Source organism: Oncorhynchus keta, chromosome 14 (genome assembly GCF_023373465.1).
Source record: "Oncorhynchus keta strain PuntledgeMale-10-30-2019 chromosome 14, Oket_V2, whole genome shotgun sequence".
NCBI lineage: Eukaryota > Metazoa > Chordata > Actinopteri > Salmoniformes > Salmonidae > Oncorhynchus > Oncorhynchus keta.
Genome location: NC_068434.1, coordinates 24,061,850 through 24,088,149, shown reverse-complemented (window position 1 = coordinate 24,088,149; position 26,300 = coordinate 24,061,850). Strand labels below are relative to the sequence as shown.

General features: G+C 42.3%; 1 protein-coding gene across 1 annotated transcript in view; it reads left to right on the top strand.

The window, feature by feature from the left end:
- The window catches only part of LOC118394045 (voltage-dependent N-type calcium channel subunit alpha-1B-like), a 159,819-nt gene that overhangs the window by 54,217 nt on the left and 79,302 nt on the right, over positions 1-26,300 (top strand). The window contains exons 4-6 of the mRNA XM_052461385.1: positions 9,665-9,756; positions 10,003-10,155; positions 10,351-10,538. Of these exons, the coding sequence (XP_052317345.1) occupies positions 9,665-9,756; positions 10,003-10,155; positions 10,351-10,538 (433 nt within the window). The remainder of the gene's footprint in view (positions 1-9,664; positions 9,757-10,002; positions 10,156-10,350; positions 10,539-26,300) is intronic.

Below are 26,300 nucleotides of genomic sequence, written 5' to 3'. Positions count from 1 at the left end.
TATGCTCAGTAAGAGCCCTCTACACACCCAGGCAGTATGCTCAGTAAGAGCCCTCTACATACCGAGACAGTATGCTCAGTAAGAGCCCTCAACACACCCAGGCAGTATGCTCAGTAAGAGCTCTCTACACAGGAGGTAGTATGCTCAGTAAGAGCTCTCTACACACCCAGGCAGTATGCTCAGTAAGAGCTCTCTACACACCCAGGCAGTCTGCTCAGTAAGAGCTCTCTACACAGGAGGTAGTATGCTCAGTAAGAGCCCTCTACACACCCAGGCAGTATGCTCAGTAAGAGCTCTCTACACAGGAGGTAGTATGCTCAGTAAGAGCCCTCTACACACCCATGCAGTATGCTCAGTAAGAGCCCTCTACACACCCATGCAGTATGCTCAGTAAGAGCCCTCTACACACCCAGGCAGTCTGCTCAGTAAGAGCTCTCTACACAGGAGGTAGTATGCTCAGTAAGAGCCCTCTACACACCCAGGCAGTATGCTCAGTAAGAGCTCTCTACACAGGAGGTAGTATGCTCAGTAAGAGCCCTCTACACACCCATGCAGTATGCTCAGTAAGAGCCCTCTACACACCCAGGCAGTATGCTCAGTAAGAGCTCTCTACACAGGAGGTAGTATGCTCAGTAAGAGCCCTCTACACACCCATGCAGTATGCTCAGTAAGAGCCCTCTACACACCCAGGCAGTATGCTCAGTAAGAGCTCTCTACACACGAGGCAGTATGCTCAGTAAGAGCCCTCTACACACCCAGGCAGTATGTTCAGTAAGAGCCCTCTACACACCCAGGCAGTCTGCTCAGTAAGAGCTCAGTACACACGAGGCAGTATGCTCAGTAAGAGCTCTCTACACACGAGGCAGTATGTTCAGTAAGAGCCCTCTACACACCGAGACAGCCATTGGCAAAATGTACAATTAATCAGCTGGAGAAAGTTCCTAAATTACAAAGCAGTGACTGTGTCAATTCTGTAAAACCTCCCTCTCACACTCAACTGCATTAGATTAATTGTGAAATATGCTGACATTGCACAATTTCACCCTTCACCCTCTTCTGACATAATTTCTTTATGATTGGAGAGCTTAGTCCCTATGAAACCCCCATCAGATTCACCTGTCAGTGGATGTTTTGATGATTTCTTTGAATCCTCCCCATTCTTAGCCATGACACTGATGATTGTGCATGCTTGAGCCTGATGGAGTTGAGGAGCATACCAGTGTTCTGTGGGCATAGCCATTAACTGCTGCTCAAGCACTTCACTGGGCGTTCATGGGCTTATGTAATAGAGTACTCTGGACTTTGAAATGTTGCTCGAACAGTTTCTAAACTATCTTTTGCACTGAATTGACTAAAATGTCAATGTGAAATGTGTCTTTCCCTTAGCGTTTGTTTGACTGAGGGGGTTAAGCAGTTTTACATATTGAGTATTTACAGACATCTTCCCTCAATTCTATCCATTCAGTCTCATACAAACCAACGTACGTAGCCAGCTTTGATCTTTTTTCTTGATCCTAATCATGAAAGGCACATTGAAGAGCGTATTGTTTTCAACTAACCCTCAGGGCTGAAATGAATGTGTTCTCCTCCGAGCCCAGACAGTACCAGACAGGGTCTGCTGTGTTTATACTCTCTCACCCGTCCGTCTCAGACCACTCACATGGTTCCGTCTGTCATTTACACAACAGGGGAGGAGGCAGGTCATTATACTGCCAAGCCTCTTATAAGATCACATCCCATACAGTAGAGCAAGCCAACACGTCAGCCAGACAGTCAGACAGACAGACAGATAGACAACCAGACAGAAAATGGGTCAGCCAAACAGCCAGTCAGCCAGACAACCAGACAGATTGATAGACAGACATTCAGCCAGCCAAACAGCTAGTCAGCCAGCAAGCCAGACAGACAGACAGGGTATGTCTGATAGTCTGCTACTTTCCTGTCAGTGAGGTAGAACCATAGAACATGTGGACAGAGAAGTATCCCCAATAGAGCCTGGCTCAGTATCCTACATGTTCTGAAATATTGCACCCCTTGGTATCCTGTATCACTCACATCTAACATGGATGTGTTACTCCAGACAGAGCTTGTGACTGTGTTAGTTTTCACCTATATTTCCCTGCCATTGGAGCAGCAGAATGAGATTCTCTTCCCAGTCTTCTCCAGGGAGGTGCTGTAAACATACATGGTTGACTAATTGATAATCAAGATAATGGGTTTGCCTTTTATACTCTCATGTCAGCAGAGTGTATGTATGTGAGGAACATAATTAATTATACAGCTCCCCCAGGCATAGGTTCTGATCAATTCCTTCGCTACATTGCAGTTTGCTTCCAGGTCCCCTAAAGAAATATCTAGCAATGTAAAAAATGATTCATTCCATTATTCAGGGAAATCAACTAGTCACTTTGTGATATTATGTTGTTTGTTTACATTCATTGCCAAATTATTATTAGGAAAGTAGGCAAAACAAAAACAACCATACAATAATAGTCCCAGATAAAAGTATTGGTTGTTTCTTTAGTTAAGATGGTCATTCAGTAGCCGTAGCAACAGTCAAACAGATGCCAGTTCTGCTGTTAAAAACAGAGAGGATGGTGTTTCTGCACTACCTAAAGGTCCATTAAGTAACTCATGTAATGGTACATGCCTCTGCAGCGATACTGACGGGGCTTTTACCCTGGTTGGCCAGATGTTGTTTCGTGAAGAGGGACTACGTTCTGTCGCCACAAGGTGGGATCAAATATATATATATATATATATATATATATATATATATATATATATATATTTAAGTATATAAAAAGAAAAGGGAAATCACTCTCAAAGAGCAGAGCCATTATAGAAACAGGAATGATTTAAAGGACACAGGCCCAGTTAGTCACATACAGTACATGCCATCAACAGGAAACAGGTGAATCACATGTTTATTTCGTTATTGCAGCTGAGAGGAAAACAACTATCATAAATGTAACATAATTAAGTCAATTATATACTTTAATGCATTTTGGTGTACGGCCATTCATTTAGAAACCTGCTTAGCTACGGTCAATTTAGTTCATTGAATGGAAAGTAAGTTGACTAATGTATTTTCTATTTTCAAAGTGAAGAAAGACATCTGCCACGTTGTACCTCTTACAGCAGCTTAGTGGAGCTTCTATATTCATAGTGAAGAAAGACATCTGCCACGTTGTACCTCTTACAGCATCTTAGTGGAGCTTCTATATTCATAGTGAAGAAAGACATCTGCCATGTTGTACCTCTTACAGCAGCTTAGTGGAGCTTCTATATTCATAGTGAAGAAAGACATCTGCCATGTTGTACCTCTTACAGCAGCTTAGTGGAGCTTCTATATTCATAGTGAAGAAAGACATCTGCCATGTTGTACCTCTTACAGCAGCTTAGTGGAGCTTCTATATTCATAGTGAAGAAAGACATCTGCCATGTTGTACCTCTTACAGCAGCTTAGTGGAGCTTCTATATTCATAGTGAAGAAAGACATCTGCCATGTTGTACCTCTTACAGCAGCTTAGTGGAGCTTCTATATTCATAGTGAAGAAAGACATCTGCCATGTTGTACCTCTTACAGCAGCTTAGTGGAGCTTCTATATTCATAGTGAAGAACGACATCTGTTGTACCTCTTACAGCAGCTTAGTGGAGCTTCTATATTCATAGTGAAGAACGACATCTGCCATGTTGTACCTCTTACAGCAGCTTAGTGGAGCTTCTATATTCATAGTGAAGAAAGACATCTGCTTCTATATTCCATCTGTTGTACCTCTTACAGCAGCTTAGTGGAGCTATATTCATAGTATTCACCTCTTACAGCAGCTTAGTGGAGCTTCTATATTCAAGTGAAGAAAGACATCTGCCATGTTGTACCTCTTACATGTTGTACCTCTTACAGCAGCTTAGTGGAGCTTCTATATTCATAGTGAAGAAAGACATCTGCCATACCTCTTACAGCATAGCTTCTATATTCATAGTGAAGAAAGACATCTGCCATGTTGTACCTCTTACAGCAGCTTAGTGGAGCTTCTATATTCATAGTGAAGAAAGACATCTGCCATGTTGTACCTCTTACAGCAGCTTAGTGGAGCTTCTATATTCATAGTGAAGAAAGACATCTGCCATGTTGTACCTCTTACAGCAGCTTAGTGGAGCTTCTATATTCATAGTGAAGAAAGACATCTGCCATGTTGTACCTCTTACAGCTTAGTGGAGCTTCTATATTCATAGTGAAGAACGACATCTGCCATGTTGTACCTCTTACAGCATCTTAGTGGAGGAAAGACATCTCTAGCTTAGTGGAGCTTCTATATTCATAGTATTATTCATAGTGAAGAGCGACATCTGCCACGTTGTACCTCTTACAGCAGCTTAGTGGAGCATAGTGAAGCATCTTAGTGGAGCTTCTATATTCATAGTGAAGAAAGACATCTGCCACGTTGTACCTCTTACAGCAGCTTAGTGGAGCTTCTATATTCATAGTGAAGACAAGACATCTACAGCCAGTGGAGCTTCTATATTCATAGTGAAGAAAGACATCTGCCATGTTGTACCTCTTACAGCATCTTAGTGGAGCTTCTATATTCATAGTGAAGAAAGACATCTGCCATGTTGTACCTCTTACAGCTTAGCCATCTTACAGTGGAGCTTCTATATTCATAGTGAAGAAAGACATCTGCCATGTTCTGCTTCTATATTCATAGTGAAGAACGACATCTGCCATGTTGTACCTCCAGCAGCTTAGTGGAGCTTCTATATTCTAGTGAAGAAGACATCTGCCACGTTGTACCTCTTACAGCAGCTTAGTGGATCTTCTATATTCATAGTGAAGCAGCTTAGTGAGCTTCTATATTCATAGTGAGAAAGAGCTTAGTGGAGCTTCTATATTCATAGTGAAGAACGACATCTGCCATGTTGTATTACAGCTTAGTGCTTCTATATTCAAGAAGAACGACATCTGCCATGTTGTACCTCTTACAGCTTAGTGGAGCTTCTATATTCATAGTGAAGAAAGACATCTGCCATGTTGTACCTCTTACACAGCAGCTTCTATATTCATAGTGAAGAAAGACATCTGAGTACCTCTTCTATATTCATAGTGAAGAAAGACATCTGCCACGTTGTACCTCTTACAGCAGCTTAGTGGAGCTTCTATATTCATAGTGAAGAAAGACGTCTGCCACGTTGTACCTCTTACATTAACATAGTGGAGGCCTATACTTAAGGGACTAGCATCTCCCTTACTCTGCAATGCTCGGGCAACATCGTAATGCTGTCTTTGGCTGGCGCTCTGTTTCCACTGCCCTCACTGTGCTCCCTCTGTCTGCTCTGTCTGCTGGCAGGCGTAAGTATAGATAGAGAGATGGCAGAAAGAGTCTCTGATCCACTTGAAGAAAGACCCCTGGGAGCAGCCCAGTGTGGGCCTCTCACTGCACTGTCCTCTGACCCATGCTGGCCACTTTGAATATGGGAAACACACACACACCTGCATTGTTCTCTCTGGTGGCTGAAGCAGTGACACAGCCAGAACTCAAACCCCAGTGATATCTGAGTCAGATAGGTCCTGGTTGGGTTGGCGTTGAACTTTTTTCATTCATTGTCATCTCAAACCTGTTTTTGGAATATTAAAGCAATATATTGTAAAGCTACAATATAAGCCCTGAAAATGAGGCCATACCAGGGACCACTGTGTTGGCCATACCAGTGTGTTGCCTCATGTTGGGATTGGTTCAGTTGGGAGCATGTACCAGGTCCTGAGGCTTTCTGTCTTTACTATAGTGGCAGGCAGGCAAACAGGCAGGGAGAAAAGCAAAGTGCTCTGATCAGAGCAGAGAGGAGAGGGAGTCTTGGGAGGCTGATTTCACTGAAGATAAGTTATCTATATTTCAGGATGCCAGCTGCAGTCTGGAACATTAGAATAGCAAGGCAGATCATGCTAGGAGACGGGGTGTTCTCACTGGGAGAAGCCATAAGCGAGAGATGATGGCCATCTCCTCTCCAGCCGTACCATATATTTTCTAGAGTCTGATACGTACTAGTTAATGTGGGGAAAATGAGATTCACTTCATTTCCTAATTCTTTCCTTTGTAATGAAGGTAATCCCATCTGAGAGTGTTTTAGTAGGCTGTGATTAATTCACATCCAGGGGAAAGGGAAGGAAATGTCAGTTTTAATGGAAAGAACCAAAACAATTCTAGGTTTCACCGCCCTGCAGTGAAGCTATACTGGCAGAGACCCCACTCCTACTTTCCATATGTTAATCTATTTTCTGGGGGTATCACATCTTTGTTGCATACAGTAGAGTCCTAAAGTGGCACACATTTTCACAAAGCAAGGTATATTATTCTGGTTAATATGAAGTATACTTCATGATCGTATTATTCTAAAAACAGTTTGTGTTTTTGGTAATGTTGAAACCTTTCTTTTGCCATTAGTAATTGGATTCACTAGCAGCTACACCAACATCTCTGTGTCCTCCCTCATGCTTTCTGCTGTCCCCTCCCTCATGCTTTCTGCTGTCCCCTCCCTCATGCTTTCTGCTGTCCCCTCCCTCATGCTTTCTGCTGTCCCCTCCCTCATGCTTTCTGCTGTCCCCTCCCTCATGCTTTCTGCTGTCCCTCCATCATGCTTTCTGCTGTCCCCTCCCTCATGCTTTCTGCTGTCCCCTCCATCATGCTTTCTGCTGTCCCCTCCCTCCATCATGCTTTCTGCTGTCCCCTCCCTCATGCCTGCTGTCCCTCCCTCATGCTTTCTGCTGTCCCCTCCCCTTTCTGCTGTCCCCTCATGCTTTCTGCTGTCCCCTCCCTCCTTTCTCATGTCCCCTCCCCTCATGCTTTCTGCTGTCCCCCCTCCCTCCTCATGCTTTCTGCTGTCCCCTCCCTCATGCTTTCTGCTGTCCCCTCCCTCATGCTTTCTGCTGTCATGCTTTCCTGTCCCCTCCCATCATGCTTTCTGCTGTCCCCTCCCTCCATCATGCTTTCTGCTGTCCCCTCCCTCCCATGCTTTCTGCTGTCCCCTCCCTCCCATGCTTTCTGCTGTCCCCTCCCTCCCATGCTTTCTGCTGTCCCCTCCCTCCCATGCTTTCTGCTGTCCCCTCCCTCCCATGCTTTCTGCTGTCCCCCTCCCTCCCATGCTTTCTGCTGTCCCCTCCCTCCCATGCTTTCTGCTGTCCCCTCCCTCCCATGCTTTCTGCTGTCCCCTCCCTCATGCTTTCTGCTGTCCCCTCCCTCCCATGCTTTCTGCTGTCCCCTCCCTCATGCTTTCTGCTGTCCCCTCCCTCCCATGCTTTCTGCTGTCCCCTCCCTCCCATGCTTTCTGCTGTCCCCTCCCTCCCATGCTTTCTGCTGTCCCCTCCCTCATGCTTTCTGCTGTCCCCTCCCTCATGCTTTCTGCTGTCCCCTCCCTCCCATGCTTTCTGCTGTCCCCTCCCTCCCATGCTTTCTGCTGTCCCCTCCCTCATGCTTTCTGTTGCCCCCCCCCCTCCCCCTCCCATGCTTTCTGCTGTCCCCTCCCTCAGATTGGAGAGGCTGAGCAATGACACTATTCCCCTGGAGCTATTCCCCTCTCCTCCCTCCCCTTCTCTCTCTTTCAGCTCTCCTTTCTCCCATCCTCTCCTCCGTGAGACTGTGAGAGTGCAGTCAGATCCTCTTACGATGGGGTTGAGGTTTTAGGCAGAAGTGTCTTGATTATGCAGTCAGACCCCCAGGAGAATGAGGAAATGGTTCTTCATCTGAAATCTAAAAGGAAAGTGAGGATCTGAATTAGTTATTTCTAATGAGCTGCTACACAGACAATTTGCGGGTGTCAAAATCTCAGTGTTGATTATAGTGGGGTTAACCCCAGTAGGCTGGAAATTGACACCCCCTGCAGTGAATAAATGAAGTGTTACTTGAATCACAGTGGAATCAACACCGTGTGGTGTTACTTGACTGTGTTGAGTTAATTTCCATGAACTCTTTCAAAGTGAAAAAGACATGGGAGGGGCCTCTATATTTCCAAGCATGCTTTGTGGAAGGTTGCTTTTTAGAATAGTTTGTTTTTGGCCATATATCCATGTTTCTGCATGCACATGGATTAATTGATCTTACACTACACAAAGTTAAATAACATACATTTCTGTAAACTAATCCCATCTGTAAGTGGTAGGACTTATTTATTGAGATGGTTGTTCCAGTTTAGGTAGTGTCATCTATCAATCTTCCTTACTGTGGCAGTAATTCTAACCTCATTTGCAGGGGATTAAAAGCTCCAATTGTTTGCTATCCTAACTCTGGTTAGATGCAAATAGAAATCATATAACACTTTGCGAGCCAGCATAATGTGACTTGCCAATGTGGCCTGCAAACCAGGAGTTTCAGACCACTGTGTTAGGGTAAAACTGGGATGTTGAAGTATGGTATTGTGAAAAAAAGTGATATATTGTCATATAAAATACAATATTTATAATAAAATATTAATTTAGGTACTCTGAAAGCCATCTAATGCAACAATCATGTCTCTGTCACTAGCAAACTCAGTCATGGGCGGTACTGGTACCTCTAAACTTCACTCGAAAGGCACACTGGGAAATAAATATGCAAATAAGGCGTTACACCCTACAGTGTTAAAACAACACCTCAAACCTAGTTACTGTAACACCACAGATGTTGATTCCTTAACACTGAGAAAGTGTTAACAATATCAGCTCTAAAAATTAAAAAAATGTAAGTTGGAATTTGCAACGTCCTTGGTGTTAGGGTTCCCAACACTCTCAGGGTGTTAGTTTATAAACACTTTGAAAAGTGTTAGTTTTACAACTACTTTGAGATAGTCACATATTTATAAGAAAGTGTAAAATGTAACACTGTTGGTGTAAAAATTAAATGAGCAAATTTGCTGTGTATTCACTCTGTGTCAAGGCCCCCTCTGCATATCAACATCCATGTGAAATCATTCATATTCTCCACACTGTCTCTCTCTCCTGGTAGATGCTTCAGATGATGTAGTAATGTATTCTAAACCACCCCGCTGATACTCTATTACACATAAGTGTCTGACACAAAGCGCATGATAGCCCCTGTATTATTAGGTAATACAATACATAGGCCGTCTTTTTCAGAGACATTTAAGCAATAAGGCATGGAAGGGTGTGGTATATGGCCAATGTACCACGGCTAAGGGCTGTTCTTATGCACAACGCATTACGGAGTCCCTGGATATAGCCATTAGCCGTGGTATATTGGCCATATACCACAAACCCACAAAGGTGATTTATTGCTATTATAATCTGGTTACCAACGTAATTAGAGCAGTAAAAATAAATGTTTTGTCATACTTATGTTATTATGTCTGATGTATCATGGGTGTCAGCCGATCTGCATTCAGGGCTGAAACCACCCAGTTTATAATTCGATTTAGATTAGATTTAAGTCCTTCATGAACGCTGGAGAAATTTGACATTGGCATGAAATGCTAGATAATGGTTTTAAAAATACACAAGGAATCATTCCTCATTGTTTTCAGGAATGTAATGTTTGGAGATGGGAATGAATGTTATATTGAAGCTCTTGAATTTCCTCAATCGTTCATAATGCAAATGATATATTGTATGTTTATGATGGACATTGGTACAGATTGTGGTATTGTCAGTCTGATTGTCTGTTTGATTGTGACCAGGATGCTGGCTACAGTGGGAGCAGACTTTGACTTGAGAACTCTGAGGGCAGTACGGGTCCTGAGGCCACTGAAACTGGTGTCTGGAATCCCTAGTAAGTACAATGACTATGGAATCACTGGAAAAAGGAGAAACAATATTATGTTTGGATATGTACATTTTTGAAGTTTGCCATTTAAGCGTTAAAACATGTATTTCTATATTTAATTTTTGTTCATGTCATCTTATGTAATTGTGATAACCAGAAATGTTAAATGAAGGAACTTAAAGGGCCATTTGGGGTCTCTCCTGTGATGCGTGTTAAAACTACAACATGAGAGTGTTTTGCACTCTCTCTCAGGTCTTCAGGTAGTTCTAAAGTCCATCATGAAAGCCATGGTGCCTCTGCTGCAGATTGGCATGCTGCTCTTCTTCGCTATACTCATGTTCGCCATCATCGGCCTGGACTTTTACATGGGCAAGTTCCACCGGACCTGCTTCAGGACTGATACAGGTATGCACAATGCACATCGCTATGAAATCTTAGTCACCTGTGTTTTGTGTAACTGCTATAACTTGCATATGTAGAGTTGATATAAATGATGTACTGAGCTACAGCCTATAGATCTGGGAGCTACTGTAAGAATGTTCGCCTGTGTTTGCATGTTTGCGCACAGAACTAACCTTGTTGTGTTTGTGTGTGTCTCAGGTGAGCAGGCAGCAGAGTTCCCCTGTGGTTTGGAGGCTCCAGCGAGGACCTGTGAAAATGGAACTGTGTGTCAGGAATACTGGATTGGCCCCAACTACGGCATTACCAACTTTGACAACATCCTCTTTGCTATTCTGACCGTCTTCCAGTGCATCACCATGGAGGGATGGGTGGACATCCTCTATAACGTGAGTTCACCCTACTGTACATTTTACTGTGATATAACACAAGTTGACCTATTCTATTGGTCAACTTGTCCTTCTGTACGAGAAATAAATATTCCCAAACATAGTCTGGGACAGTTGTGGGATTCAATAAATATCAAATTAATACAACTGCTGGTGCAACAGCCTCATATTGTTGATAAACGTTAGGCTATTTCTTCACATTACAAGTGCAGCAATGATCACACGGCAGTAAACTATAAGCGCAAATGTTCAAAAATTCAATCAGAGGGAGAATGCCATTCGCAAAAATGACCTCAAATGCGATTATGCATGTAATGGTTTAATATAAAAGGTATATTTTTACGGTGAAAATTATCTTCCCCAATTTTGAAACTCACGTGCTGCCTATGTATGCCAGTTAGGCTCTACACCGGGGTGGCAGGTAGCCTAGTGGTTAGAGCGTTGGGCCAGTAACCGGAAGGTTGCTGGATCTAATAATTTTGTCTTTACATATACTAAATAATATGTGTGAAATTAGTTTTGATTTAGATTGGACAATTATCATGCACCTGTCTCAGAGCAGGGGGAAAACATGTCATCTATGCACTTTAATAGCAAACGTTCATGCCAGTCAGGTAGCCTGTACTCCTGTTGTAAAGCGGAGCAATGTGCTTAATATTAGGAAAGTTGAGAAATAAATATAGTAGGCCTGGCAATTGCATAGCCTATAGAAATGTTGCGCACCATGAGCTCTCATGAAGTTTTTGATTGGATCCCTTTTCCATGTTATTCACTACAGAATGCAATGGACCTTTTTTGTGGAAACGTTTGGAGCGGGGAAAAACTCATGAGAAGATTTGATCTTGAATAGTGACATGTAAACTGGTTGTTGTGTGCATGGAGGGTTGTCCCAGGTTGGTAGTACAGTCCCAGTATAAGGGATATCCTCTTCTTCCGAAGAGGAGAGGCGAAAAGGATCAAAGGACCAATATGCGCCGTGGTAAGTGTCCATGGTTCTTTTTAATACGTAAAGGTACACATGAACAACTGACTACAAAAACAAGAAATGTATAATAATAATTATAATAAGCACGAGGAGTGAGCTCAGGTCTGCTACCTGGCTTAGTACCACACCTCGTCTGCCTCTCTTTTTTGGGCTGCCTCTTGTACCTGTCGCACTGCCTCCTCATATCGCCGCCGCTCAGCTGTTGTTGCTGCTGCTGTCGCTGCTGTCTTTTACCACACCGCTTGGTCCTTGGTTGGTGGGTGATTCTGTAACGGTATTCCTGTGGTGAAGTAGAGGCGGACCAAAACGCAGCGTGGTTATATTGATTCATGTTTAATAAAAAAAGATAAACACGAACACTACAAAACAATAAACGTGGAAAACCAAAAACAGCCCTATCTAGTGCAAAACACAGAGACAGGAACAATCACCCACAAACACACAGTGAAACCCAGGCTACCTAAGTATGATTCTCAATCAGAGACAACTAATGACACCTGCCTCTGATTGAGAACCATACTAGGCCGAAACATAGAAATACCCAAATCATAGAAAACAAACATAGACTGCCCACCCAACTCATGCCCTGACCATACTAAATAAATACAAAACAAAGGAAATAAAGGTCAGAACATGACACCCAGTGCACCCTGGAGGCATTATTAGACAGAGACGGAGTCTGCTGGATGTGGAAGGCTGAGTCACAGGGCCGATTCATGTTAGAGACAGACTCAAGGTTTACTCCTGGTCTTCAACAAATCCCAGCCTGTGACATTTGCTTAAGAGTCACATTTAGATAATGAAAAAGGATATGATTGTGTAACAGTGTGAAATGTTTAATAGCTTGAGTGAGAAGACAGTGTGCTTATTCTCTGTAACCTGTGGAGCCTTTCCAAGGAATGGGATTGGATTACTCAATAGCTGTTTTGCTGCTGAAAGCTGTAAAGTTGGGACAGGGAGATGGTGTCTTCTTCTCGATGTCAAATAATTGTTTCCCCTACATTTCCAGTCGGGACTCTTTCTCCTAAGGTTTGTGCCACGCTTTACCAACCAAGATTGGCTGTCAATCTACTATTTTGCAATGAGACTTTCTGTGGGTGTTTTTAGGATACTGTTGCGTTCAGAATTGATTCATTTATCCACCACTCTCAGCATTTGTCTCTTGGTAGGATTTTCTACAGCATTTTTAAACAATACTTGCTGAGCTCCAATACTTGACAGCAAATTATCATTAGCTGATAGGAGCATGTTGTGTGAATACAGTAGTCTCTATGTTAAACCATGCACATCCCTGCACCCTGTGGTCTATATCAGTGGTTCCCAAACCTTTTCACTCAGCCTTTCCCCCCTGCGTGTCACGTTTGTTTGTATTTGCCATGGGGTGGAGAGAAACTGTTGCAGTTTTAATATACACATTTAGTCAAGTTTTATGTGTGTTCGTATGATATCTGAGTCAAACATTACAACAAAATCAATGGGTTAAAAAAACTAGCTAAAAATCATTAGCTGACATGGGCTAGTTGATCTGGACATTTCTGACAAGTTATAAATAGCTCTCAAAGGTCTGCAATGACTGACATGACAAGAGGAAACTGCTGATGCACTACCAACTTTCAAAATGGCTCCTTGTGCACATTACTATTAAAACTTCCAAGAGTAAGTTGAAAGCCTGACTGAGTGGAGGGGGTTCTCCACACCCCCCTTTCCGACCCTACAATTTTGGAACCACTGGTCTATATTAAGGAGGCTCCTTCAGAAACAGCCAGGGATGGACACATGTGGTGTCTCATTCCCAGCTTCATGCCCGCTCTACTCTAATATATGCCAGTCTTCTGGCGCCTGCCACTTCACTCGGCTACGCCTCTCTCTTCCCTGGTGCTTAGCAACACAGTGCCATTCTGCTGCCCCGACGCTGGCAGAGGGAGGAGTCTTCCAGCTGAGGAGGGATCTATATCTTTCCAGCTCTCTCTCCCTTAGAGAAAGGGGAGACATGCTCAGAATGCTGAGAGGGACCAACTATGTGACTACATGATGGTTTATCTGAAATCACATTCCTCTGTCAGCTGTTACTCCAATTCACTTGAAGTGTCCTACTGAAGTTGATCCACTCTTTATTAACTGCTTATCAAGTTTGCTGAGTAGATCTGATCCTTGGTTCACTCCGTAATAGTACACATTACCATCTCTGCGTTCAATATTGTGGGGCATATATTCCCCCTTTTCTCCTTCAGCATTAGACACTGGCCGTGTCTGAATAGCCATACTTAAACTGCATACTATGTACTCATCGTCGCATACACGGCCGGAACGCAGTAGCGGATCCTGACTGGCTGAGTAGGTGGGGAGGGCAGAGTGCGATTTTTCCATATTCACCAGACATGCATGGCATTAACCAGACCGATAATATCTCATTTCCAATTCTATTAATTTCGCTATTAATTTAATTATTATTGAATTATTAATTTAACTCTGAATAGAATAGGAATGGAGTTGTAAGCTTATTCGGGCTGGTTATGGGCAGACCTTCACATTCAACCTTAGCCATCTACTGTATCCTAGATGGGCTATATGGGACTGAAGACAGAAACAGATAACAAATATTTATCAGTGAAACTAAAGTGCTGTAACACATATTAATTCAATCAAATAGCCTAGTACAGACACCAAAACGTTACAAATGTTCAAACCAAAAGGCTATTGTACGGAAAAACGTGGACAGTCGTGTGCATGGCCAAGTCAGACCCACTGGACAGCAACATAATAAACTAAAGCATTGATCATTGGGAAAGAGATTAGAATGACTGCTAAGGCTTGATCCATAAATTACATAGGTAGTCTAGCCTACAAAACTAAAACAATCTATATGTTCAAATCAAAAGGCCTAAATAAAATGACATCATTAAAGCAGCCACATCCTGAGTCCTCCGTACCGATACATTCAGAAATAAAAAAAGATGTTAAAGTATTTCGTTTAAAAGACTTCTGTCTTCTGTTTTCAGAAGCTTCGCTATTCGACATCTTCCCAATTAAGTAGCCTAGTTTTGTTGTTTTGCTACTTGAAAAGAACTAGGGCCGATCACTTGCAGTTCATCTCTTCCAATGCATTGTGGAAAAGTGTGCATCGAATTCTACTTGATGAAGTGGCAAAATTAGTATAAAATTCACATACTCTCAAACATTCATGCTTGATTGCATTGTTTCCCGCTATTCGTTGATTTTGGTAGCACATTCCCATATCTAATTGATCAGCCGTTGTCAAAGCCAAAATGAGAATGGCATCCTAACATTTAAAGTATACTCGATTTTCAAAATGTTGCAAATGTATTTTTTTGCATACTCAAACGGTCTACAATTTAGGATTCAAGTATGGGTATTCGGACACGGAGAGTGTCACAATTAGCATGATTAATAATCACATTGAATTACTGTTTTTTAATCCAGAATTAGCCTTTGAGCACAGGAGGGAGGGCATGCTGAGATGATCGTATTCATCATAAGGCTGTTTGTTCTGCTCAGTCTCTGCCTGGTCTAACTGATAGCCTGGTAATGTGGCCTCAGGTTTGGGAGGTCTGCTCAAATACGACGGCTGATGTTTCTGATTGAGGTGTTGGGGCAGAGAGACAGCCCTCGTTGGCACATCTAATTTCCTGTCTGTCGTTAGGGACCTGTGTTCTCTTCATCAACCCTGTCATCTATCAGCCCTGATAACTGCACCTAATGTACTGTATGTCTCAGTCTCAGATAGAACACTCAGATGGCATGGGAGAGAACGCTCATATTGGATGTTCGATCCACAGAAATAAATAGTATTATATTGTATCTCTATGGTTCGATCTCTCTGTCATCTTGGGATAGTTATATTCCTTTAAAGTTGTGTCCATCAGTATTGTTGTTTCAATCATCCAATCCCAATGAGTGCTAATCATATGGATGTTTACAGCTAACATAAATTAGAAGCTACTGACACTGTTGTCTTCATGTTCCCTTCTCTTTCTATTAAATCTCCCCCTTCCCCACAATCCTTTGCTCCTCTGGTGAGAAATATCCTTCCTCTGGTGAGAAATATCCTTCTCTTAATGCAATAGCGGTATGAGCAGAAACAAAATAGTGTGTTTTCTATGTAGTAAATAGTTGTGAAAGGTCCCTGATGCAATAGCAGTAGCACAGTGCTGTTTTGGCCCTAACAAAGGGCAGTGCAGAGAGAGTGAGAGAGAGAGAGAGAGCCTATGCTGTGTTCACTGGCCTGACTCCCTTTCAGATTAACACACTCCAAGTCTGATGTAATGTGATACCATGCTATTGCCTTCTCCCTTCTCCCTAATGGGGGAGACTGGGGCGATGTGTGTGCAATCCCAGAAATGTCCAGGGGGACAGGAGAATGTTTTAGTGTAGCTTTTCTCAGCAAAGCCTCATAGAGGCATAGTGAGGCTTGTAGGACAAAATACATGCTCAACATGTGAAAAACGGGTAAAAAATGTATTCCATCCATTGTATATTTTCCTGGTTTTGCTTCTGTGAGGTCCAGTGCAAGGTCAGGGAAAGGTCAGATGACAACTTGACCCGGAAGAGAGGGCCCTGGCTTCCATTTGACCCAGACATGGATTCCAAACCACCTGTAAAAAGCGGGCACTCTTCCAGTTCTTCTGATGGAATCCTGGCAACAGATAACACCATGTTTACAATGCAGACGTAGTGAGGGGAGGAGGGGAGGAGGCTGCATGAGCAGAGAGGATAGATGCACTCTGTTTGGATCTGTCTGTCACAAGATTTGTCCTCTCTCGTTCCTGCCACCAAAAAAATAAACATCTGACCGAGTTTGAGATAGTAAGCTATAATTATGAGATAGTAAGCTATAATTATGAGATAGTAAATCATTATTATGAGAGAGTAAGTCATTATTATGAGAGAGTAAGCTATAATTATGAGATAGTAAGCTATAATTATGAGATAGTAAGCTATAATTATGAGATAGTAAGCTATAATTATCTTGTCACTTGTCATCTCCCGTCTGGATTACTGCAACTCGCTGTTGGCTGGGCTCCCTGCCTGTGCCATTAAACCCCTACAACTCATCCAGAACGCCGCAGCCCGTCTGGTGTTCAACCTTCCCAAGTTCTCTCACGTCACCCCGCTCCTCCGCTCTCTCCACTGGCTTCCAGTTGAAGCTCGCATCCGCTACAAGACCATGGTGCTTGGCTACGGAGCTGTGAGGGGAACGGCACCTCAGTACCTCCAGGCTCTGATCAGGCCCTACACCCAAACAAGGGCACTGCGTTCATCCACCTCTGGCCTGCTCGCCTCCCTACCACTGAGGAAGTACAGAACAAACTCCCTCACGACGCCAGGACAGCGGAGTCAATCACCACCTTCCGGAGACACCTGAAACCCCACCTCTTTAAGGAATGCCTAGGATAGGATAAGTAATCCTTCTCACCCCCCCCCCCTAAAAGATTTAGATGCACTATTGTAAAGTGGCTGTTCCACTGGATGTCATAAGGTGAATGCACCAATTTGTAAGTCGCTCTGGATAAGAGCGTCTGCTAAATGACTTAAATGTAAATGTAAATAATTATGAGATAGTAAGTCATTATTATGAGATAGTAAGTCATTATTATGAGATAGTAAGTCATTATTATGAGATAGTAAGTCATTATTATGAGAGAGTAAGTCATTATTATGAGATAGTAAGTCATTATTATGAGAGAGTAAGTCATTATTATGAGAGAGTAAGTCATTATTATGAGATAGTAAGTCATTATTATGAGATAGTAAGTCATTATTATGAGATAGTAAGTCATTATTATGAGATAGTAAGTCATTATTATGAGAGAGTAAGTCATTATTATGAGAGAGTAAGTCATTATTATGAGATAGTAAGTCATTATTATGAGAGAGTAAGCTATAATTATGAGATAGTAAGTCATTATTATGAGATAGTAAGTCATTATTATGAGATAGTAAGTCATTATTATGAGATAGTAAGTCATTATTATGAGACAGTAAGTCATTATTATGAGAGAGTAAGTCATTATTATGAGATAGTAAGTCATTATTATGAGATAGTAAGTCATTATTATGAGATAGTAAGTCATTATTATGAGAGAGTAAGTCATTATTATGAGATAGTAAGTCATTATTATGAGATAGTAAGTCATTATTATGAGATAGTAAGTCATTATTATGAGAGAGTAAGTCATTATTATGAGAGAGTAAGTCATTATTATGAGAGAGTAAGCTATAATTATGAGATAGTAAGTCATTATTATGAGATAGTAAGTCATTATTATGAGATAGTAAGTCATTATTATGAGATAGTAAGTCATTATTATGAGAGAGTAAGTCATTATTATGAGAGAGTAAGCTATAATTATGAGATAGTAAGTCATTATTATGAGATAGTAAGTCATTATTATGAGATAGTAAGTCATTATTATGAGAGAGTAAGTCATTATTATGAGATAGTAAGTCATTATTATGAGAGAGTAAGTCATTATTATGAGAGAGTAAGCTATAATTATGAGATAGTAAGTCGTTATTATGAGATAGTAAGTCATTATTATGAGATAGTAAGTCATTATTATGAGAGAGTAAGTCATTATTATGAGATAGTAAGTCATTATTATGAGAGAGTAAGTCATTATTATGAGATAGTAAGTCATTATTATGAGAGAGTAAGTCATTATTATGAGATAGTAAGTCATTATTATGAGATAGTAAGTCATTATTATGAGATAGTAAGTCATTATTATGAGATAGTAAGTCATTATTATGAGATAGTAAGTCATTATTATGAGAGAGTAAGTCATTATTATGAGAGAGTAAGCTATAATTATGAGATAGTAAGTCATTATTATGAGATAGTAAGTCATTATTATGAGACAGTAAGTCATTATTATGAGAGAGTAAGTCATTATTATGAGATAGTAAGTCATTATTATGAGAGAGTAAGTCATTATTATGAGAGAGTAAGTCATTATTATGAGAGAGTAAGCTATAATTATGAGATAGTAAGTCATTATTATGAGATAGTAAGTCATTATTATGAGATAGTAAGTCATTATTATGAGAGAGTAAGTCATTATTATGAGAGAGTAAGTCATTATTATGAGATAGTAAGTCATTATGAGACAGCAAGTCATAATTATGGTTATGAGATTCTATGTCACAATAATGAGATACTAAGTGATAATTATGAGATAGTAAGTCATTACACACAGAAATGCAGACAAGGCCCTCCCTCGCCCTCCCTTTGACAAATCAGACCATAACTCTATCCTCCTGTTTCCTGCTTACAAGCAAAAACTCAAACAGGAAGTACCAGTGACACGATCAATACGGAAGTGGTACAATGAAGCAGATGCTAAGCTACAAACTGTTTTGCTAGCACAGACTGGAATATGCTTTGGGATTCATCCACTAACATTGAGGAGTTTACCACATCAGTCACCGGATTCATTAATAAGTGCGTCAATGATGTTGTCCCCTCAGCAGAGCATGTGAGCGGAGTTGAGCTGTTGAAAATCCCGCTCATCACTCATGGTAGCGGTGCTTGTGCACCATATGCTTTCCTACTGCTCCACTAAAAACCACTCTGCGCTCCATTCATTAAAATCACAATTTAACCAACACCATCTATTTTTGTGATACCTGGACCTACCAATTGGTTTTAAAGTATTGAAACCAAACCATATGGATTTGAATGAAAAGTATTTGAATAAACATGAAAAGGTGAATGTAAGAAGTGACCATAATTTCAAATAGGCTACACGTCATATTAAACAGCATACAAACACACTAAATAGGTCAGGAACCAGACACGGTGTAACGGGTGATTTCTTCCTCTGAAGACGTGTAGCAAGGATCGGACCAAGATGCGGAGTGGTAAGTGTCCATGGTTGTTTATTTAAAAACATAAACTGAACACTATGAATACAAAATCAATAAACGTGAACAAACCGAAACAGTGTGGCGACAAACGCAGACACGGAAACAAACACCCACAAACAAACAGTGAAACCCAGGCTACCTAAGTATGATTCTCAATCAGAGACAACTAACGACACCTGCCTCTGATTGAGAACCATACTAGGCCAACACATAGAAATCCCAAAATCATAGAAAAACAAACAGACTGCCCACCCCAACTCACGCCCTGACCATACTAAATAACGACAAAACAAAGGAAATAAAGGTCAGAACGTGACACACGGAATGTTAAAAATGTGTATTTAGACCATATTATTTAAATTATTTCAAGGCTATAGCTACAAAGAAATACATTGTGAATATATTGTGAAGACATAAAGCCCTCAGCATTTAAATACAAATTAAATGAAAAATTACATCATTTTTATTATCATTTTTAGAAACGCCAGTCTGTGGCTTCAGGCTCATGCGATGGTGCCTGGAGAGCTGGTCAGCAGCAGAGAATATCCTCTCCACACTTGCAGAGCCACTGAGGATGCTCAACACCCTTTTGACCACTCTTGCCAGGCTGGGCAGAGATGTAGAGTTGTTTTTTGTATTTTTCTGTAGGTAGGCCTTAAGGTTTTTAGACAAAATAACCCAATCAAAACGGAAAGCTCCTTGGTAAAATGCCAGGCCTATTGGGCCAAAATCAATTATGGCCTATAGTATAGATAATAGAAAGGAAATGAACAAAACGTTTAAGAGATCTGATGTTTAGTTTATAAATACTACAATGACACACTTAGTTATCTACCCACCTCCTTCCTTTCTTTTAGCATGTGCGCATAGCATGCTTTTCGGATATGTGTCTATTCAGATTCCACAATGATTCTTTAATTGCGGACACTAAATCCCAGCACTCCCTCACCTTGGTTTAACACCTGTGTTATCAATTTTTTAATGAAAATATTTAGCAAACTCCATGACAGTAGCTAAATCAAGGGGCTATAGCAGCACGCAATTAGACTACAAATGCATGCTGGGGCAGGCATTCCCTGAGCTCGTGAAGTGAGTGCTACTGGAGCGCTACTGAAGTGAAATTGGAGCGGGCGAGAAGGACGACGCTCCAGCCTTTGGGAATCTCGCTCCCACTCCAAGCAAATTAGGCAAGCAACGCTCTTCGCTCTGCTCTGCTCACGTGCTCTGCCCCACAGTGACCGTACGTACATAGCCCAAACAGAAGCCTTGAATTACAGGCAACATCCGCACTGAGTTGAAGGCGAGATATGCCGCTTTTAAGGACAGTAATCCAGACGCTTATAAGAAATCCTGCTAATCGTATTATGTCAACTCTGGTGTCTCAGCGACGCGAGCCTACCAGATGAGCTAAATGTCTTCTATGCTCGCTTCGAGGCAAGCAACCCTGAACCATGCATGAGAGCACCAGCTGTTCCGGATGACTGTGTGATCTCATGCTCCATAGTCAATGTGAGTAAGACCTTTAAACAGGTTAACACTTAAACAGGTTAACACTGGTTACATGTTCTCCATACCTGTGGGTGTACTCCACCTCAATCTTCGTATGATCCATCTGCTGCTTTTCAGTAATAATTTGTCTTACTTTCTCTACACTCGGCCCAGTTCTCATGTGAAGACTCTGCTATGCCATCCACAACAATGTTATTTCTACTGGATTGTCCTTCTAGATCATGCTGTCAAACTCATTCCATGGAGGGCTTAGTGTCTGCAGGATTTTGTTTTTTCCTTTTAATAAAGACCTAGACAACAAGGTGAGGGGAGTTCCTTACTGATTCGTGACCTTAATTCATCAGTCAAGGGAGGAGCGAAAACCCACAGATATTTCTCCCTCTGTGGAAGGAGTTTAACAACTGTGTTCTAGATAGTCTGTTTTCCCAGTCATTGTTAATAACCAATCACAGTAAGTGCTGATGTCATCTCAAGAGGACTTACAGTTTGATGTCATCTTGCTGCAAGTCTCTTTCAGGACATCCACCTCTCCCTGGGAGAACTGAAAATGGTTCTTAAGGTCCTGGATCTCTCTGGTCAGATTGTCTATTCTTTTGTTAGTTGAGTCCAGCACTATTTGGATAAAGCTTTTGAAGCTTTTTTCCTGTTGTTGAAACAATTGCTTGTAGAACCCTTTTAGTTTGTTTAAAATATATTTCACCTGTGATAGAGAAACACTGTCCTCTCCATTACTCCCACCTTTGATTTTACATGCTATGGTAGCAACGCTGGTACTCCACACAGTTCCAGATATGGCAAGACATAGGACAGACTTAAACAGCAACTAACATCAGGGATTCAGACAGCCACAAGCCTGGGATAATTCACGGCCCCAGCCACAAGGGCTAACCGCGTCGCGGGCTGTGTTAAAGCTGTCAAGGAAACCTTGCTAGCTAGTTATCAGCTAGGTTAGCTGCTACCTGGACAGATAAAGTGGTTCCACTAACTGAGGCTAACTACGTCACGGAATCCAAATTCAGATTTTCCTGATGTTTGCCCAGTTTTTACGACACTCAATGTATTTTATGCCACACTCTGAATGACCACTGTCCTCAATGTCACCAGCTAAGATCATTTTATAAGTGATGGTCTACCAAGTAGCTTAGTCTGTAGTATTATGTCATTATATAGTAACTTTATGTGTGTACCTTTAGTTAGCTGCAAAGATGGACCTGTTGGGAGGATGTTGGTTGTAAACTGTTGAGTCTGTGGAAGGTCAGTCAGTATGCTGTGCAGTTGTGTCACCTACCCAGCCTGCTGCTCCTTGCTTTGTTTGTCTGATTGCTGTATTGATTAATCACTCGTGAAATGTTTCAGGGAGCAGAGATGGATGATGACTCCATGCAATGGAGAGAGCCACACCTGTCTGTGTTGGTTAGCTAGCTACATCACTGGTGCAAAAACAATACAAGGAGAGAGCCCAGTCTGTCTGGGTGGGTTAGCTAGCTACATCACTGGTGCAGCAGCAATACAAGGAGAGAGCCCAGTCTGTCTGGGTGGGTTAGCTAGCTACATCACTGGTGCAGCAGCAATACAAGGAGAGAGCCACACCTGTCTGTGTTGGTTAGCTAGCTACATCACTGGTGCAAAAACAATACAAGGAGAGAGCCCAGTCTGTCTGGGTGGGTTAGCTAGCTACATCACTGGTGCAGCAGCAATACAAGGAGAGAGCCCAGTCTGTCTGGGTGGGTTAGCTAGCTACATCACTGGTGCAGCAGTAAAACAAAGAGAGAGCCCAGTATGTCTGGGTGGGTTAGCTAGCTACTTCACTGGTGCAGCAGTAAAACAAGGAGAGAGCCCAGTATGTCTGGGTGGGTTAGCTAGCTACATCACTGGTGCAGCAGTAAAACAAGGAGAGAGCCCAGTATGTCTGGGTGGGTTAGCTAGCTACATCACTGGTGCAAAAACAATACAAGGAGAGAGCCCAGTCTGTCTGGGTGGGTTAGCTAGCTACATCACTGGTGCAGCAGCAATACAAGGAGAGAGCCCAGTCTGTCTGGGTGGGTTAGCTAGCTACATCACTGGTGCAAAAGCAATACAAGGAGAGAGCCCAGTCTGTCTGGGTGGGTTAGCTAGCTACATCACTGGTGCAGCAGCAATACAAGGAGAGAGCCCAGTCTGTCTGGGTGGGTTAGCTAGCTACATCACTGGTGCAGCAGCAATACAAGGAGAGAGCCCAGTCTGTCTGGGTGGGTTAGCTAGCTACTTCACTGGTGCAGCAGTAAAACAAAGAGAGAGCCCAGTATGTCTGGGTGGGTTAGCTAGCTACATCACTGGTGCAGCAGTAAAACAAAGAGAGAGCCCAGTATGTCTGGGTGGGTTAGCTAGCTACTTCACTGGTGCAGCAGTAAAACAAAGAGAGAGCCCAGTATGTCTGGGTGGGTTAGCTAGCTACATCACTGGTGCAGCAGTAAAACAAAGAGAGAGCCCAGTATGTCTGGGTGGGTTAGCTAGCTACATCACTGGTGCAGCAGTAAAACAAAGAGAGAGCTCAGTATGTCTGGGTGGGTTAGCTAGCTACATCACTGGTGCAGCAGTAAAACAAAGAGAGAGCCCAGTATGTCTGGGTGGGTTAGCTAGCTACATCACTGGTGCAGCAGCAATTTTTTTTGTTTTTACCTTTAATCAGGCAAGTCAGTTAAGAACAAATTCTTATTTTCAATGACAGCCTAGGAACAGTGGCTTGTTCAGGGCCAGAACGACAGATGTTTACCTTGTCAGCTTGGGAATTCTATCTTGCAACCTTTCGGTTACTAGTCCAATGCTTTAACCACTAGGTTTCCTGCCACCCCAATACAATAAAGAGTAAAGGAAAGGCATATGCTCTCTTCAACAGACATAAAACAGCACACTCTGAGACGACATGCAATGCTTGGAAAGGAAAATGAATGCAACTTGGCTATGTTGATGTCCATGGTTCTGAAATTCTAAATTACCCAATGCAACAGAGAGAGACTGGTGTGTTAGTTAATTCATTGGTGCAGCAGCAGCCTGTAACAAAAGAAAGGGAGAAAGACGACGAGATCATGGTGCTGAAATGAAGTGATTTGGAGTAGTGACCTACATGTAGTTCAACTAGTAATTTCATTACATTTTGCTGTAGCTTGGTGGCAGTTGAACTAAATTAAAATCTTGATAGTGTTTTCAGAAGTTAAGAACTTTTGCCATTTAGTGGTGTAGCTAACTACTGGAACTACATGCGACTTTTTTTGCATAAGTAAAATACACTGAACACAAAAATAAACGCAACATGTAAGGTGTTGGTCCCCTGTTTCATGAGCTGAAATAAAAGATACCTGAAATGTTCCATACGCACAAAAAGCAGACCACTTGAATGGTGTTGTGTGGTGAGCGGTTTTCTCAATGTTGGGAACAGATTTCTCCATGGTGGGGGTGGGGTTATGGTATGGACAGGCATAAGCTACAGACAAAGAACACAATTGCATTTTATTGATGACAATTTTAATGCACAGAGATACCGTGAAGAGATCCTGAGGTCCATCGTCGTGTCATTCATCAGCCGCCATCCCCTCATGTTTCATCATGATTTGCACAACCTCATGTCACAAGGATCTGTACACAATTCCTGGAAGCTGAAAATGTCTCAGTTCTTCCATGGCCTGCATACTCACTAGACATGTCACCCATTGAGCATGTTTGGGATGCTCAGGAGCGGCGTGTACGACAGCATGTTCCAATTCTCTAAAAGTGTGTTCCAACTTTGCACAGCCATTGAAGAGGAGTGGGACAACATTCCACAGGCCACAATCAACAGCTTGATCAACTCTATGTGAAGGAGATGTGTCACTCTGCATGAGGCAAATGGTGGTCACACCAGATACTGACTGGTTTTCTAATTCAAGGCCTTATGATTAGGTTAGGGCCTAATGAATTGATAAAAATGTATTCCTTACATGAACTGTAACTCTGTAAAATCTTGTTGCATGTTTCATTTATGTTTTTGTTCAGTATAAAATATGGGTAAAGTAGGCATGAATTTCCTTTCTTTTTTGACATCAGACCCGTCTAATTCTCACTTGATACACAGTTTTTGTGTTTAATAGGCTGTATTACACATTCTGTTAACATCTGACTCAAGAGTGATTTGTTGTTGCAATTTGTAGTCTATAACATTTCAGATTTAGATACATTTTCACGAGGTAGTTTGGATGTAGTGAACTACTTTTCCAAAGTATCTTTAGTTAATTAAACAATATGTTTCTTAAGGGTAGCTTTAGTGTCGCTTAACTTCTACCAGTGTGAAGTAATTGGTAGCTTGGTAAACTGTATTTTCAGAGTAGCTTTCACAACACTGCTGAAATGTAAGTCACAACTTCCACATCAATGCACGTATACATTGAAATTAATTACAGTGAAATGAAAATTATTCATCCTCTGTATCTGCTCTTGGAGTCCCTCCTGAATGCTGGTACGGGCCGTTCCTTGCCTGTAGCCTGTATTAGAGAGAGACAGAGTACTCAGGCTGTATGAGATAACATTCCCATCCTGTCCAGGCCAGGCCATGCTGTGCTGCTCTTCTGCTCTCTCCCTGGGGGGCCTGATGAAGAAGAATGGGGAGGGGGGGGGAAGCGATGCGAACATTTGCTGCAGGAGACCAGAGGATAATGGGAAACAAATGCTCCTCTCTTCCAGCCTGCCTGCCAGACTCTAGCTTTTCTCTCTCCCACTTAATCATGTTATCCTGAACGAGAACTTTGGGTCAATATGCCTCCGCTCTTCTCCATGGGCTAGAGCCCTTCCTTTCTCCGCACTCCAATTCAACAGCCCAAATGGACTGCCGCTACCACATCGATAATTGTATATAGAGATTAGATATTATCACAAGTGTGGTTCGATGCAGTCTTTCTTGTGGTTGGTTTTCTATGTCCTATGAAATTAGTGTGGAAGTGTGTAAAATGTCGGTCTCTGTCTGGTGTGCTCCAGTACAGTAGCAGGCTGTGTACATGGCTGCCTTACTGCCCCCGTCCTGACTTCTCATCTGGTGTGCTCCAGTACAGTAGCAGGCTGTGTACATGGCTGCCTTACTGCCCCCGTCCTGACTTCTCATCTGGTGTGCTCCAGTACAGTAGCAGGCTGTGTACATGGCTGCCTTACTGCCCCCGTCCTGACTTCTCATCTGGTGTGCTCCAGTACAGTAGCAGGCTGTGTACATGGCTGCCTTACTGCCCCCGTCCTGACTTCTCATTTGGTGTGCTCCAGTACAGTAGCAGGCTGTGTACATGGCTGCCTTACTGCCCCCGTCCTGACTTCTCATTTGGTGTGCTCCAGTACAGTAGCAGGCTGTGTACATGGCTGCCTTACTGCCCCCGTCCTGACTTCTC